The sequence below is a fragment of the Porites lutea genome, chromosome 10 (genome assembly GCF_958299795.1).
Source record: "Porites lutea chromosome 10, jaPorLute2.1, whole genome shotgun sequence".
NCBI classification, from domain to species: Eukaryota; Metazoa; Cnidaria; class Anthozoa; order Scleractinia; family Poritidae; genus Porites; species Porites lutea.
In genome coordinates this window covers 17,739,423-17,756,266 of record NC_133210.1, presented here as the reverse complement: position 1 = coordinate 17,756,266, position 16,844 = coordinate 17,739,423, and the positions used below count along the sequence as shown (strand labels likewise).

General features: G+C 40.3%; 1 protein-coding gene and 1 long non-coding RNA gene across 2 annotated transcripts in view; both read left to right on the top strand.

The window, feature by feature from the left end:
• The window catches only part of LOC140950424 (uncharacterized), a 29,475-nt gene extending 26,233 nt beyond the window's left edge, over positions 1-3,242 (top strand). Inside the window, exon 3 of the long non-coding RNA XR_012167183.1 lies at positions 2,882-3,242. This is a non-coding gene — a long non-coding RNA (uncharacterized lncRNA). The remainder of the gene's footprint in view (positions 1-2,881) is intronic.
• A 4,589-nt stretch (positions 3,243-7,831) lies between these two features.
• On the top strand, positions 7,832-15,820 carry LOC140950607 (solute carrier family 2, facilitated glucose transporter member 8-like). The gene is made up of 4 exons (XM_073399846.1): positions 7,832-8,114; positions 9,984-10,190; positions 11,994-12,297; positions 14,170-15,820. Exons 1-4 carry the CDS (start codon positions 7,914-7,916, stop codon positions 14,916-14,918), a joined length of 1,461 nt encoding a protein of 486 aa, XP_073255947.1. The 5' UTR covers positions 7,832-7,913; the 3' UTR covers positions 14,919-15,820.
• Positions 15,821-16,844: the final 1,024 nt, after the last annotated feature.

Sequence of the window (16,844 nt, the reverse complement as noted above, 5' to 3'; positions counted from 1 at the left end):
GGTGATATCACCAAATATGGAATAAGACAAAGCGTTCAAAACATGGTTGGTGAGAACTGAAAGTTCCGAATGAAAATGCATTAGCATCGTCTTCTTAAGAATTAAATGCTTCTTAGATACTCGACATTTTTCTTTAGCTAATACCGTCATTTTCAATTGGCATTAGGTTGTAAATTATCTCTCTTAGTTTTGTGTAATTAAAATGGTATGCTTTTGCCATAATATCGCGTTTTAAACCGAACATGATTTGCATTCAGTTCTTTATTTCGTAAACAATTCATTTTCAAGAAAACATGTTTGGTCTATGATTTTTCCTGTGCATGACTTGCAGGTAGATCTTGGCAGTGAGGATCGAATGGTAGAATTTGCAGCTTTAAAATTTTGATAGAGACTGATAATATTATTTACAGCAAAAACTTGTTGAAACTCAATTTTAACTTGCTATTTTCCTTCTTCAGGTCGTATTCCTTACGTAATTTTTCTTTTATTTGCTCTCTACATTTCAATAGTAAAATAAAAGGAGAGGGGCAAGCATTTCGGCACTATAGTACTAAAAGTGTTTTTCATTTTGTATTTCTTCGGTACAACTTTGACCCAACCGAATCGCTTCGTGCAAAATTAAGCTACGCACAAACGGACGCAACAACTCTCAACAATGCTGGGACCTGCAGCGGCATCCTGTGAAGGATACAACCCATTAGACTTTGAGACCATGTATAATGCGAGTGCGTGGCCCCACCAATGTTGGAAGAGCTGTGCAAACGGATCCAACTTTGTTGCACCACGCTTCGGCGATTCACGGATCTGGGTTTGACCGGTTTCAAACTTTGCGCAACAGCACGCAACAACACGCAACAACATGGAACAAGGTGTGCAAACGGTCGCTACATGTAACATCCAACATTGTTGGGAGTTGCTGGCCAACAATGTTGCGTCCGTTTGCACGGGGCTTTACACTGGTTGTCTCTATTGTGCAACGCCATCTCAAGCCTGGCTTAATAGCTTAACTTAACCGAAGAAAAATGGGTCAGTAGTGATAACTTCAGGCAGATGATATCGACTGGTTTGGAACACAGAGAAGGCTTATCGGCCATAACATTTTTCAGTGTAACAAACTTCACAGAAAAAAACGTGATGTCTCGTGGTTATTTTCCCGAAAATCGATACGGTTTCCAAAAATAACAAAAAGGGATCTTTTTTCTGAATTCTATTTAATATCAAGACAGAAAAGACAGACCTCAAGGGTTAAAATCCATCAATTTATTGGTTAAACTCTATAAACTGCGCTAATATGTTGGATACTCTGGGACTCGGTGGGTGTCCTGCGAAATGCGCGATGCCATGAAAGATACCGTAAAATTCCGAAAATGAGCTTATATTTTTCAAAGGCCTCTTTTGAGGGGCTTATCTATGGAGGGAAACTTGCGTTTCAAAATCGATTGGGCTACAGTCTCAGACAAAAATAGCTGGGACACTTAGACCAAACGCTGTTTTTTTCCTTCTCGTGCTCCCCTTGTCCCTCTCAAAGTTGTTTATCGCGGTTCAGTCACCAAACCTGGTATACCAACATTGAGGGGACAAGGAGACACATTTTGACTGAGACTGTAGCCTTTTGTTTGGAAGTAAATTTACCGTTTTTGCTTTGTTTTACTTTGTAATGGAGGGAAATTTTCCAAGTACAAGCCTCCGGGGGGCTTATATTTGGAGGGGCGATTTAACGGAGGGTTTTTTGTGTTACCGGTTTGTGGAGCTTATATTTGGAGGGGCTTGTACATGGAGCGGATTATTTTCAGAATTTAACGGTATTACCGTTGGGCTGTGTGCGACGCTGGCAGGGTAAATTTTTTGCCGGACTGTCCTCCATGTTAGAGTAGCAAAACAAGGATGATGTTGATAACTCGACTTGAAAGAGCAGTTTAAACTAAATGTACATATGTAAACTAAGCCAAGCAGAGCTCTAGTTAATACCGGTTCACTCAATGAAAAAATTTTTACTGGTCAGCTAAAATCATAAAAAATTACTTGATCGTGACTTAGATGAGTCGTATAAGATATCAAAAAGGAAAACGTAACAGTATTAAAAGGCAAATTTATCATTTTTAGGTCTGTAGGTTTTGCTGACTGGTTTCGTGGGACTTAAAGGATATTCTAAATTCGCGCCAAAACCGTTCTAAAAATAAACTGGTCAGTGAAAACGCCGTGACACGAGTACATGGCACTTGCTCGCTCCAAGTAATGGTCTCCTGATGCGGTCATTATCATTCTGGTCAACGGATACCAGCCAATTCTGACAGCAAAAAAGGTATTTTCAGGGGTTTTGCTCGTGCTGACTGGTTTGCGGGACCTGAAAGATATTCTAAATTCGCACCAAAATCGTTCTAAAAATTAACGGAGATCCGTGAAAACGCCGTGACACGAGCGCATGTTAGTTGCTCGCTCCGGCCGGGTTATGGCTCCTGGTTCACCTTAATATGGATGGCGTTCATCAAAAAAGAAAAAAAAAACGACAGCAATTCTCCTTTATACATCGTTACTGAGGATCGACTTTCGCCGCTCGCTCGTGACTCGAAACAAAGAGCTTGCTCACCGGCCATGCGGAACAGCTGACTTGCGGTGGGGCCAAAACTACCCAGAGAACAACCGCTTATTATTATTCACATTCAAAATATTTATCAATTTGTGATTGGTTTAAATCCCTCGACTAATTACTGGATCAGACTGAGTCCGAAAACCCACGAGAACTGCATAATTCTTCAGATCATACACAAGCCAAATCCAATAATTACTTCTGATCATTATCATTATTCATTTTAAAATAATTCTTACTTTAAAACATCCCGTAAAGTTCCTGTCTTCTTTCAGCTGTTCATTTGTCTTGCAGGATATAAAGGGATGTTTAATCTAACACATTTTGACAAATAGCAGTTGTCACCCTTCGACTTGTCTTTTTGCTGATCTTGCTTAAGTCTGGAAATGTTTGAATGATATTGGATCCGGGTTTCCTATGATATGAGGAATTACGGGGAAACCTAGAGGTGATATTTAATTACCCACTGAGGCCGAAGACTGAGGCAGATAACACCCTCCAAGATCTGCCTAATTTTTTTTTTTACCATGCAAAAGCCGAATCCAGTAATTGCTAAAAGGTTGAGTGTTGCGTTATGTTTTTTTTTTTACCAATTGGGATATTACGTCATTGTAAGATCCCGTATGAGGTGCATGATGGGTAATATTTTACCTCGTGCTTTTTTTCTCGATGAATACAAAAAAATGAAGTGAAACCAGAACGGTTATGTCTTCGAGTCAACTGGTAGAAGCAATGAGTTCAACTTTGCGGTCTAACTGCCCATCTTATACAAAAATACAAATTGAATGGCAGCATTAGACCTGAATTATTACCATACATTTTAACAACTTGTATGCAAAATCTTTAAACAGCAAACTGATCCTGAAAATAGCGATGAAGGAGTGAACAAAATAGTAAAACAAAATACTTATTAACCAATTTTGTTAATAACTTTTTTGTTCACAAAAGTTACGACTGTTGCGATTCTTTTCTTTTTTTATTGCGATGGTATCGGTTTCTAATGTAAAACACTTGCTCCCAGCTTGCGGTTCATTATTAAACTTATCTTTTTCTTTACACATTTATCGGAGAAAATTAGTCCCTGCATATAGCAAAACGTTTTTTAAAGAAAAAAATTATATATTTTGATTAACTTTGCCTGCGTCGCGGACGCTCTAAACCCTCTGATAGAGTACCGTATTTCCTCGAATAATGGCCGTCCCTCGATTAATCGCCTTGCTCTAACCAGATCGCTCCTCTTTGGTGGAAATACAGTCGACTCCCGATAACTCGAACCTTCAAGGGAAATCGAAAAAAGGTTCGAGTTATCGCGAGTTCGAAGAAAATTGCCGAGAGTAAGGTAAAAAACAGTTATTACTGTACAGCAAACATTTTAATCACTTTTAATTGTAGAAATGTCAAGTGAAAAGTAAAAGATACTTCTAGATTATGAATCATTAAATCAGAACGTAACGTAACAAAACATAACCTAAATAGTGCATGCGTTTTACTGTTTTGAGAAGAAAAGCTGCTTCACGTTAGCCTGGGACAATCAACATCAGCCTCCACTAGCAAACTATACTCCTACAACACGTCAATAGAAAATCCAAAATTCAATGTTTCGGATCCCCGCAGGCGGCTTTTTTCCCGACTTTTTAAGGGCTCAAAACATGGTTCGAGTTATCGAGGGTAAAATTATATAGAAAATGGCCTGAGGGGAAACGAAAATTTGTTTAACCACGCAAAACAATTTCGCTCTCACACAAAGTAGAAATTCGCTAATAGTTACAAAGCGAGGTCGAACTAGAGCTAATAGTAATTGCTAATAGTTATAATATAATATAGCGAGGTCGAAACACAAACATGCTACGTGTATTCGTTCTATAAGCCATCTATGCAAGCGGTAGTTTCGAAAACGAAGACCGAAGCATCGAGGGTTCGAGTTACCGAGGGTAAAATTACAGTGAATGTATGACGGAAATCTGCAGGGGAAATCGATTTTGGTCCGCGTTAGCGCGAGGTTCGAGTTAGCGGGGGTTCGAGTTATCGGGAGTCGACTGTATTTAAAATAATCGCCTTCCCTCGAATAATCGCCCCCTTTTGATGCGAAAAAAGAAATAATCGCTATTATTCTAGGAAAAACGGTGTACAAATGATCTAGACGATACGTGGGGCGGCTGCCTGGGGGGGCACTCCTGACAATTCTTGGTGGGGGTGTGCCGCCCGGTTCTCCAAATCTTGACTCCATTTCAGACCAAAAAATGTAATTTTCCACACCCGTTTTCAGACCAGACCGCTAAAATCCATACCCGTTTTCGCACCTGGCCTTTGGGCAGAAATTATGTTATCATTACCTAGATTAGAGCGCAAACAAAAAAATTCTTCAAATCCATTTCGAATTCGCATATTTCTCTTTCTTTCTTACTCATTTGGAATTGAAATGATAAATATGTTCATACACTCCCGTGGCTCCCTCGGAAACCATACCCGATTCCAGACCAAAATGGGCAAAGTGTACACCCGTTTTTAGACCAAAACGGCCTCAAAACCCGACCCTATGGGGCGGCACATACCCATATAGCTTATATAAGGGAGTAATCTTTCCCCGCCCCCCTCCCGCCGGGACCGGCTGCAACACAGGCTATCTTTGACACTGATGAAAAATCGCCTTTTGGCTTCTCAGGTGTCTTTGGAAATACGTGACTCAGTCTTTTGAAGAATTCTGACAAGACTTTTACACTTCACGTCATGGTGGCTCCATATGATCTGACATGAGCGTTGAAATACTCTGGATGCCGGTCACATGCATTTCATACCACGTAAATATTAATCAACACTGAATCAAACACTGGCAAAGTTTTCTGTTTTCAAGTGGATATATTTCTGATGTTTTCACAAAATAATCGTCATCAATCATCTTAAAAGAGTTTCGTGGGAGCAGTGAATGTGATTAGAGTATCACTGCTTTGAAATGACCGAAAAAGAAAGAATTTATAGGCCTATTCTTGCTTCTTTTATAGCAGCCTTGGGACCTTTGAGTTTTGGTTATTGTTTTTATTCGTCGTCGGCGTTATTGGATTTGAAATGCGATGACGCTGATTACGCCCTTCGTTTGACTGACTCACAAGGATCCTGGTTTTCTGTAAGTAAGCACTCTATTTTTTTTTTTCACTGTCATGAGATGTTAGTATGAAAGGAGCTTAAGCAAAGGCCTTTTTGAGCCACACAGGCCAACCGGAAGTGAAGGAAAGATCGACTTCCGCCGCTCTCTCGTGACTCGAAATAAAGAGCTTGCTCGTAGGCCATGCGGAACAGCTGATCTGTGGTGGGGCCAAAACTACCCAGAGAACAACCGCTTATTACTATTCACATTCAAAATATCTATTCATTTCTGATTTTTTTAAACCTCTCGACGAATTACTGGATCAGACTGAGGGCGAAAACCCACGAGAACTGCATAATTCTTCAGATCATACAAAAGCCAAATCCAATAATTACTTCTGAACATTATCATCATTCATTTTAAAATAATTCATACTTTAAAACATCCTGTAGTTCCTGTCTTCATTCAGCTGTTCATTTGTCTTTTCTTCGGCAAATGCAGGATTTAAAGGGATGTTTATTATCCTACCTAGCACATTTTGACAAATAGCAGTTGTCACCCGTCGAGTTGGATCCGGGTTTCGTATTATATGAGGAATTAGGGGGAAAGCCTAGAGGTGTTATTTAAAATTATCCACCGAGGCCGAAGGCTGAGGCAGATAACATCCTCCAAGATTTATCAAATTCTTTTTATGGGCTCCTGATCAAATAATTACTAAAACTGAAGTTGAGGTGTAAGTGCCCATCTTTAACAAACAATACAAACTGATTGGCAGCAAGATCTGAATTATAAGAGTTTTAACAACTTGTATGCAAAATCTATAAACTGCAAACTGATCCTGAAAAAAGCGATGAAGGAGTAAACAAAATAGGAAAACAAAATATACGTTAACCAATTTTGTTGTATTTTCACAAAAAATACGACTGCTGCGATCCTTTTCTTGTTTTTATTGCGATGGCATCCGTATTTCTAATGGAAAACACATACTCCTAGCTCTGTGGTTTATTTTTAAACTTACCTTTCTCTATACATATTTATCAGAGAAACTGATTAGTTCCTGCACAAGGCAAAAGGTTTTTTTTTTAACAAAAAGATTGTTTCTTTGGATATCTTTGCCTGTGTCGCAGACGCTCTAAACCATCTGACTGTCCGGCCAGACGTAGTTAATCGATAAAATCGGTATCGGAAATTAATCGATCATCGATATTAATCGATTTAATCCGCCGATTAGTATCGATTGATATCGAAAATCGATAGAAATCGCAGTCGCAAAAAATAATTTATCAATTATTATCGATTAACAAAATCGATAACTTTCGATAGGAATCGATAAAAAATCATTATAGATTTCTATCGGAAAATCATCGATATTAATGGAAGTCACAACCGTTTCTTTATCGATTTCGATCGATTAATGTTGGAATTCGATATTAATCATCGATTAAAATCGATTACTATCGATTGATATCGATTATCGGCTTATCGACTAACTACGTCTGAGACTGTATAAATGGTCTAGACGATGAATGGGCCGGCTGCCGGGGGGTACTCCTGGTAATTCTTGGTGGGGCTGTCCCTCCCTTGACCCTCTTTCAGACCAAAAAATGTAATTTTCCACACCCGTTTTAAAATCCATACCCGTTTTCAGACCTGGCCTTTAAGTAGAACTGTGTTAGCACCACTTAGATTAGTGCACAAACAAACCAAATCTTAAAATCTATTTCGAATGTGCATATTTTTCGTCGTTCTTACTCATTTGGAACTGAAACGATAAATACGCTCATACCCTCCCGTATTTCCCTCGAAAACCATACCCGATTACAGACAAAAATGGGCAAAGTGTATACCGTTTTCAGACCGAAATGGCGCAAAAACCCTAGCCAAAGGGACGGCACATACCTATATGGCTTATATAAGGGAGTCCCCCCCCCCCGGCGGCCGGCTACTATTGTTATCTTCGACATTGACGAAAAATCGTCTTTTGGCTTCTCAGGTGTCGTTGGAAAACGTGACTCAGTCCTTTGAAGAATTCTGATTAGACTTCTCTCTAAGTCACGGCGGATCTATATGATCTGACATGTGCGGTGAAATACTCTGGATGCAGGGTCACATGCGTTTCATACCACGTAAATAATTATCAACATTGAATCACGGGCAAAGTTTTCTGTTTTCAAGTGCATATATTTCTGATGTTTTCAACAAGTACTAGTGATCAGTCATCTAAAAAGAGTCTCTTAGGAGTCAATGTCATTAGAGTATCGCTGGCTTGAAATGACCGAAAAAGAACGAATTTATAGGCCTATTCTTGCTTCTTTTATAGCAGCCTTGGGACCTTTGAGTTTTGGTTATTGTTTTTCTTATTCGTCGTCTGCGTTATTGGATTTGATAAGCGATGACGCTGATTCCGCTCTTCGTTTGACTGCCTCACAAGGATCCTGGTTTTCTGTAAGTAAGCCTTTTTTTTCTTTCGCTACTTTGACCACCACAAACACCTTACAACCCGTACTTTAGTTATTTTATTTCGTAATCATCGATTGTAACTATATTTTTCTTTCTATGTTTTTGTCTGTAAATAGTGTGAAATAAATGAACCTTAACCTTCAGTGTCAAGATGTTAGTAAGGCCCTTTTGAGCCACCCAGGCCAACCGGAAGTGTATGCCTCTTCCCCTTTAATATGTCTTGACAGTGACGAATTTGTAGTATTGCTAAGTGTCGTTACTCCTTTAGAGATGATTTCCCTGAAATTATGCGCAAAATCTCTGCCTAAGAATGTAAAAAGTCCACTTCAGGCTGACGTACGTCGCTCAAAGCTCCATATAAAAACTATCTTCGTTCAACTTCCGAAATTTAGACTGGAAGGAAAGTAAAATAATAATTGAAATAAGAAACAGCTAAATCCACAGACATCAAATGGAAATTTCAAAATTTTCTAGAGGTTAAAGAGCATAACTACGTTATCATCTGCTCTACGTGATTAGAATAAGTTCAAGCTGGTCGACTATGGGACCTCCACTGTAGGGTTGCGAGAGCCCCTGGAGAACTTGCTGGCGGGCTAGACTCGTTCTCGGTCGTCTCCATTTGGATCGCACGCGTGACCGAAGGGTGGCTTTCCCCTTGTCTGCCATCTTCTCTTTAATATATTAGACTGAGAGACGTTAGGGGACGAGTTAGGGCTAGACTATGAAGGTCGGTACACACTAGGTGACAAGTTGCAGCAACTTGTCGCGGCGACACGTTGCAACGACAAATCGCTTCGTGTGTACTGGAGAATTTTTGTGAAAATCTTTGTCGCTGCAACAGAATTTGTCGCCGCAACAAGTCGCACAGATTCAGTCTGATTTGATTTTTTGCGACTTGTTGCAGCGACAAAATTATGTTGCGGAGACAAAGATTTTCACAACAATTCTCCAGTACACACGAAGCGATTTGTCGCTGCGACGTGTCGCCTCACCTTGTTGCTGCAACTAGTCGCCCGACCTGTACACACGGAGTGATCTGTCGCCGCGACGTGTTGCAGCAACTTGTCGCCTAGTGTGTACCGACCTTGATGGCCATTACCAGCATCGCATTTAGGCGGGTTAGTGTCCCACCCCCCTTCGCCGGCAAAGCCTTTGGGGTGTTTACTTTTGATGTGATATCCCTATTATAATTCTTGATAATTTGTTTAGTTTTGACTGGTACTGAAAAGAGAATTTTCTCTCGTTTTGCCTTTTTTTTTTGCACAGAAAGTCTTTCTATTTTTTTCCACCGCAAAGTTAAAACTCATAGGTAGCTACTTTTAAAAGTAGATTGTAAAATTTCCTAGCCGCCGCGGACGTCTTGCCCAACTCAGTCCTGATCAGCTGCTTGTACTGAACGTGGTGAGGTCTTTTCGTAACCCTGCGAATTTAGTTGGTACGTATTCATTTTCGGAGTGGGACGTAAAAATATTTTTTTAAAGTTTTGTACTGCGTACTGATCCTTTTTATTTCTCGCGCCTCCTGACTCAGGTCAGTGTATTAGGTAGGCTGAGTTGTAAGAGGCTAGGTTAGAGGAGATTTTAAGGAAAGAAGTGAGGAGGGAGGAAAAGAGAAAAAAGAAGCCTGATACAAACGTATGCCTTTCAGGGTGGAAGGCTTCTGTAAAAGTGTCTATTTTAGGCGTTTCTTTCCCTTCTCTGTTTCCCCTGACACACCCGAAACTCAGGCTATGTATTTACCTAATTTAGGAAGGCTGCACACCGGTGGAGGTAACCCGGTATATAAAGAACATTGAGTGTTACCAGCGCCCTCTCTTTGCCGGTGAAACGATTAAGCTATGTTTTTTTTTGGCAGTCTTTGCTCGCAGTTGGTGCTCTATTGGGAGGTCCCATTGGGGGATGGTCCATCGACAAATATGGCCGTAAGGGGACCATCCTGCTATGTGCAATATTCTTTGAGTTTGGATGGCTTTTAATCATTCTTGCGCAGAATCATACCATGTTGTACGCAGGTCGTATCTTCACGGGGTTGGCCTGTGGGATCATATCACTTGCTGTTCCGGTAAGGTACTAAAAGACCCGAATCCTCTGCTTACATAGAAGCCGTGGTCGCACAATAGAGAGGAGAAGTCGTTACGTCACGTTACCATGGTAGCTAAATTTCTGAATTTCAACAAACCGTGGTCCTATAAATATGGCAGGAAAAACGAAAAAATTGACATGTATGACTTCAATTCCCTGTGCATGATTGCACTCATGAACAAAACGGTAGACCATACATACACGTTCGACAATGCAAATGGCCGTCTCTATCAAGATTCAGAAATTTTGTTACCATGGTAACGTGACGTCACACTTCTCTCTCTATTAGGCAGACTAAATCTTAAAGTCTTAAAGTCGAGAAAGAACTGGTTGATTTTTAGCTCTTTGCAGGCAATATTGAAAAAATATCAGCCATCTAAAATGCAAAATTGCTGGGTGGCAAAAATGTAAAGTTATACATTCTTTATTTTAAGCTATACTTTCTTAAAATTTTAAGTTTTTAAAAGCGAATTTCTGGAAAGCAATTTGACATATCGGGCTCAAATTTTCAAATGTTATTTATATTGCTATTACAATATTCAGAGACGGTATTATAAGAAAATGATAAGTATATATTAATGAGGCCAAAAAAGATAAGTTTATGGCCCACTTCAGGGGGGTACTTCCTATAATGGCCTAGACAACAGACAGTTAACAATTATTCCACGAGTGCGCGTTGGATATGAGATGGTAGATAGCCAACGAGGCGCGACTGAAATAATCGTTTTATTAAAAGCACCCACCAAATATCGAGAATTCTTCCCGACTATTGTAAAAACAACCGATTTTCAGCTTGTTTTTAACTTTGAGCCGACGCGTACAGTTACCATATTTGGAGAGCATGGTGTAATGGCTCATATTCCATGATGGCTAAGCCAATCAGAGCTCTAGAATTGCATTATCCAATGATTCAGTTTTTAGTAATAGAGAACAGACAATATTGTATTTGGCATAACCGAGAGGCTCCGCCCGAACGGGTAGTTTTTTTTTAAGGCTTCAGGTATAAGAATGGGTTGGAATTTCACTTGTTGAACTACAGTGGAACCCGATTTATTCGGACACCAAGGGTACATGCCATATATAGTGTCCCTATTGATGGGCTTATTTTTAGAGAAAATATATAAGATTTTTCAGTGTCGGGACAAAGGAAACTATCCATAATATACGGGTGTCCGTAAAGCGGGGTTGCACTGTGTATAAGAGGGTAAGGAAATCTGTCACTTTGGTTGGTAAAAGGCCCAAAAGGGCTAACAGGTGCATTTTATGGCTGTAAAAAAGTAAAGAAAACGTTCTGGTTTTGTAATTTATTCATATTCTAAAGACAGTGCATTTACAGCAGTTAAAGGGAAGCAAATTTCTAAATTAGGTATGTGAAAGGGGTACCATTTGTTAATGGCAGGTATACGAAAGGGGTTCTTTTTCTTTCAAAAATGATTTTTAAAGGATTAACAGGCTGGACCTCGGGGCGGAGCCTCCCCTTAAAAACTTTGTTGAGTACCCCTTCCCACTCCCTGAAGGCCCATTCCAGGCAAGCCATAAGCGAAAAGCCAATAGCGAGCGCAGACACGAACATTAAAGCTTGTATTCCTCACTAACCGTTCTTGCAATTTTTTTTCCCGTTCCGTTCGTCACTGATTCAAGATTCCCAAAGTCACTAAGTGAGTTTTTGCTAATTCACCCAGAAATATTGCACAACGTGGCGATCTGTAGGGCTCATATGGGAAACGTAAGACGTTCGCGTTATCTTAGAGGAGCTAACTTATACATTTCTCTTGATGCCTAGGTGTACGTTGCTGAAATTGTTCCCGCACGACTACGTGGCAGTTTGGGTTCTATTTTCTCATTAGCAATTTGTGCAGGTCAACTATTGGCCTATTTAGTAGGAGCTTTTTGTCACTGGAAGATGTCGGCTCTTTATGGCGCTGTTCCTCCTGCTCTCCTTGTCGTCCTTATGTATGCCATGCCAGAGACTCCTCGCTGGGCACTTATGAAAAATCGACGACTTGAAGCAATTGAACTTCTTCTGTGGCTACGAGGGCCGGATGTTGACATCGTGAAAGAGTGCTTATCAATTGAGTCTACTTTTGGTACAAATTTGATTTTTCTTATTTAGTCATTCGGAATGATAAATGTGATCTTTGTAATTATGTGGACCAATACTGTCGACTCTCTCTTAGCAGGCGCCTCCGTAAAACGGACAGCTATAGTTGGTCCCTGCCTTTCTTTACTCCCTTTATTTGACTCGCAAAAAGATGGAGATTGCTCTAAGACGGACACTTCTTGTAGGTCTCAAAGGTGTCTATCTCATAAAGAGTTGACTGCAGAGTGTCTTCACTATTGTGGCCTGCATCTATGCAAATTTAGTATTGACCAAATCAGTGAATAGCAATTTTCGCGCGTTTTTGTTGGCTCCCGTAACTCGGATTATCCTTATCTATTAGAGAACTTAAGATCCGACGACGGCGACGGCAACGGGAACGTCACAAAAGCAATAGGTTTAATTAGCAAAACAACAATTTTGCACGTGCATCACGCTTTTTTGTGCATTTCTTTGCTGTCACTGCACGACTACGACATGAAAATGCCTAATTTCACCTTGTACAGAGGAAGTACACAAGCGACGACGAAATTTCCTCTCTCTTTCTAAACTTGGATATGGTTCTTGGGAACTCAAGTTTAGGAGGGTTCGCTTACATATGACAAAGTAAGTGACTTGGAGTAATCGCAATGAAGATTGGAAGAACGCGAATTCACTTTTTAAGCGACGTTTTCTCTGCCGTCGCCGTCCTGATCTTAAGGTCCCTATTCACTGTTTTGCGACCGGAGCCAAGATGGCGTCTCGCTTCGAGACATTTTCGGAAGACGAAATTTGTTTGATAAATGTAGCAGTAATACAAACAAATACTAAGAAGGCGACGAACCTTGGCTTGTCGGTGTTCACTAGTTCCTAGAAAATTATTTTCATGCTGAATCTGCAACAAAATCGTAAAATGCACTTGACAAAATCCTCGAAATGTTTGTACACTGTAAACAAAGTTCCTACTAAGTGACGTTATATCTAGCTGATATGGTAAATACCAAAACAACTGCCCCCCTCAGTGTCGGTGAACAGCGGTAGACATATACCTCGACGATTCGCGTCTCGGTATAGTTACCACTATTCACCTCCTTGTATGTTATTCGAACAAAGAGAAACGTTAACGTAAGAATTGAAAAGACTTCAACTCGCGCAGGATCTTTTTGAAACACCAAAATGACCGCCGTGACGTCACATGAAAACGCTCCAAATGGTGAATTAAGGTTTGACAGGAATTCTTGCCGACAAATACTTTTGTGACGGCCGGTCACAGTGTTTCAGTCTAGTTCCACACTGAATTATTTCAGACAAAGTGAACACATAACCTCGAAGGCTGGGAAAATTCAATCATTTGGTCTTCATTCGAAGTTCATAAATAGTTTTGTATATAAACGTAAGGGTTAATAGACCCCTTTAATTTGTTTGTTTTGTTTTCCCAACGTAGCTAATGTGATAATATTCCAGAGAACTGTTTCTTTCAAATTTTGTCGTATTCCAATGATTATGCAAAATTTTTTTTTTTTTTTTTTTGGGGGGGGGGGGGGGTAAACAAGGTGCCTTATGGTCCATTTAAAAATAGTGAATCCACGTGCATCTGTAAGCGTCATTTATGAAAAGACAAAGGGGAAATTCCGCTGAGACCTTCAATGGGAAAACAAAACGTGCAAGCTTAAGAGGTGTATTGATGCGAGCCCTCAGGCGAGCTGTACAGCTGTTCATCTTTGGGGCTCCTGTGGCTCCTCGGGTGTCCTGATATTAGCAAAATGGGTCTTTCAGATGATTGTTTTTTCAGATGATGTTTTACTACCCAGTATCTAATCGCAGCATTATACTAACTTATTATTTGTAACCTCTAGTCTATTTTTCTTTACTTTTTCTCCAGAATGTCAGGAGAAGCTTTCATTTCGTGAATGGTTGTCACCAGCGTTAGCAAAACCTTTGCTAATCAGCGTTGGATTGAAGTTTTTCCAACAGTTTGGTGGAAACTCAGTGGTTCTCTTTAATGCTGCTGGCATCTTTATGGTAGCCGGTTTTAAAAATGGAAAACTTGTTAGCATCTCTGTTGGCTTGATCCGATTACTCGGCGGCGCTTTGGCATGCCTGATAATGGACAAAGCCGGACGACGAATCCCTCTGCTAACAATGGCAATTGGAATGTGCATCAGTTTGTTATTGCTTGGCTTTTATTTCGAAATCTACATACCTCCGCCAGAGAGCAGCTCGTCCTCTAACACGGTATCTTTATTGGGTTCTATCAGCCATTCGATCCCCGCATCAAAGATTAACTGGCTATCCATCGTCTGTGTAATTTTGTTCAACCTCTTTTTCTGTTTGGCTTGGGGTCCAGTCCCTTGGCTTGTCATGTCAGAGCTATTCCCGATGCGAGCCCGCGGTCCAGCTGTTTGTATGACAGCAATGGCTAATTGGCTGTTTATTTTCATTGTTACCAAGTTGTATGATCCCATGCAGTCATCAATAAGCATCCAAGGGACATTTTGGTTTTACGGAGGATGCATGTTTTTAGCGTTTGTTTTTGTTTACAAACTGGTTCCAGAAACAAAAGGAAAAACACTAGAGGAGATCGAGTCCCTATTCAAGCCGCGCAAACACTCCTACATGCCGATTGGTTGAGAAGTTTGACAAATGTCTAGGTGCGATCTTGTTCCGAGGGTTCTCTCCTACTCGTCCTCGATTCGGAGAGGACCCTGGGAACGAGGTTAATTAGTCCTGGCGGCCTTTTCTTGCGGCACTTTATTTCCAATCACTGGCACCTTGAATAACACCAATACGCAAATCTAAACTTTAGCATAAATAATAATAATAATAATAATGATAATAATAATGTCTGTGAGTGACCCTTTGACCTGGGATGAAACTTTTACCAATAGGTATTTTTTCATGACCTTTCTGGATGCTACCGTGAAGATGAGATAGCGTGGTATCATCGCTCTTTACTATCTTTGCACAAGCCCAAACTCCGTAGTTTCCTCGATGGCTTCCCATAGGGCGAGATTTCAAAGAGAGAAAGTCGAGGACAACTACAATTTTACCTGGCAAGCAAATTCCCACTTTAATCTTTCCTCAGTTCCCGACCGATCTAAGAAGATCGAATTCGAGAAGGTCAGTGGCTGTCCAGTGATTGAAGAACAAACCAACAGATGATTCAACACAAACAATACCCCTCGCCCTAAAAACGGAAGCTACTGTTTATGAAGGCTAATGAAAATCCAAGTCTGGGAGAGCTACTGTACAACTCTCCGGCTCTGCTCTCAGGGTACTTAATTAAATTGCGAAAATCACCAAGAACACGTCATTTTCTTTCTTCTTGATTTCACCTTTCCAAGTTCGAGTTGAGAGTAACCTGTGTGTTATTCGTTTTGCTTTGTGCATGAAACATTTTTGGAAGTAATCACATGATTTCCAGTGCAATTGGAGGAAATAATGGTAATTAGTAAAATCCAACTAGTTGGTAAAAAAAATCGAGAATAAAAAAAATTAGCCAGTTAAAACTAGAATTTAATCCTTTTTTGCCGCCAAAAAGCGCGCGCTTTTCTCTACTACAGGGGCGGATCTAGGGGGAGGGTGCAGGGGGTGCGCACCCCCCCCCCCTAAGATGACCTGCGGTTTTCTAATACAACTGGTATTCTGCAAAAAAAAACTATGTGGTTTATTGGTTTTGAAGTAGAGCAAGAGACGAGTGCACCCCCTCCTAAAAAAAAATCCTGGATCCGCCCCTGTACTAGTAGGCTATAACATATAGCCTAGTAGTAGCTCAACCAATCAGAACGCAGCATTGATTATAGACCACTAGTTGGATTTTACTCATGGCCTCTGAGTCAATTGACTCAGAGCCCATTCGGGCTCGAAGAATAATTGTTAATTATATTTTCCTTTCCACATTCACTCAGGATGACGTAAGCTTATTTTTGACTCTGTTTTCGAAACAACGCCCTGTCTGTTATTTTGTTGTTTTACTTGAAAAACTAAATCCGACTGTTAGCTGAAAACCGCCGACATATTTTCTACGAATTTGTTTTCAAATTTCCGCCAAAATTTGGCTATAGAAACAACTATAATCTGATTGGCTCTCGCTTGTTTTTTTTGTGTTGGTGTGGGTGTGTGTTTTCAACCACTTGTAGTTGCACTCGTATTACAAAACCGCAATGTGTTACAAGAGAACAGCATTCCTCCTTTAGCCATTCAGAATTGAGTAATTCTTTGATGTGTATGCTTTGCCAACTTTTATGGTTTTGGGGTGAAAGTAGCATTTTTTCCTTTTAGTTGAATTTTCGAGCTCTTTGAACATTTGTCGTCTAATTGCGTCGACGAAGGAGACGGTCATCGAGTCGTTGAGTGTTCTGTGATTGCGTCGGCAATCTGTGCATGTTCGTAACGAGAGAAGAGGTTGTCGATTTATATTAAATTGTGCTCGCCCAGTTAAATACTTAATTTTAAAGAAGAAACTACAGGGCGAGGTGAAATCTTTTCTTAAATATTTCGTAGATTAATCTCTTTGTTTCCTAATATAATGAATGTGGAACAAAAACCTAGGAAAGT

Coding starts and splice junctions, on each gene's coding strand:
- LOC140950607 (XM_073399846.1), top strand. CDS start 7,914: ATGTCATTAGAGTATCGCTGGCTTGAAATGACCGAAAAAGAACGAATT. Junction 8,115..9,983: donor CACAAGGATCCTGGTTTTCT/GTAAGTAAGCCT, acceptor TTTTTTTGGCAG/TCTTTGCTCGCAGTTGGTGC. Junction 12,298..14,169: donor ATCAATTGAGTCTACTTTTG/GTACAAATTTGA, acceptor CTTTTTCTCCAG/AATGTCAGGAGAAGCTTTCA.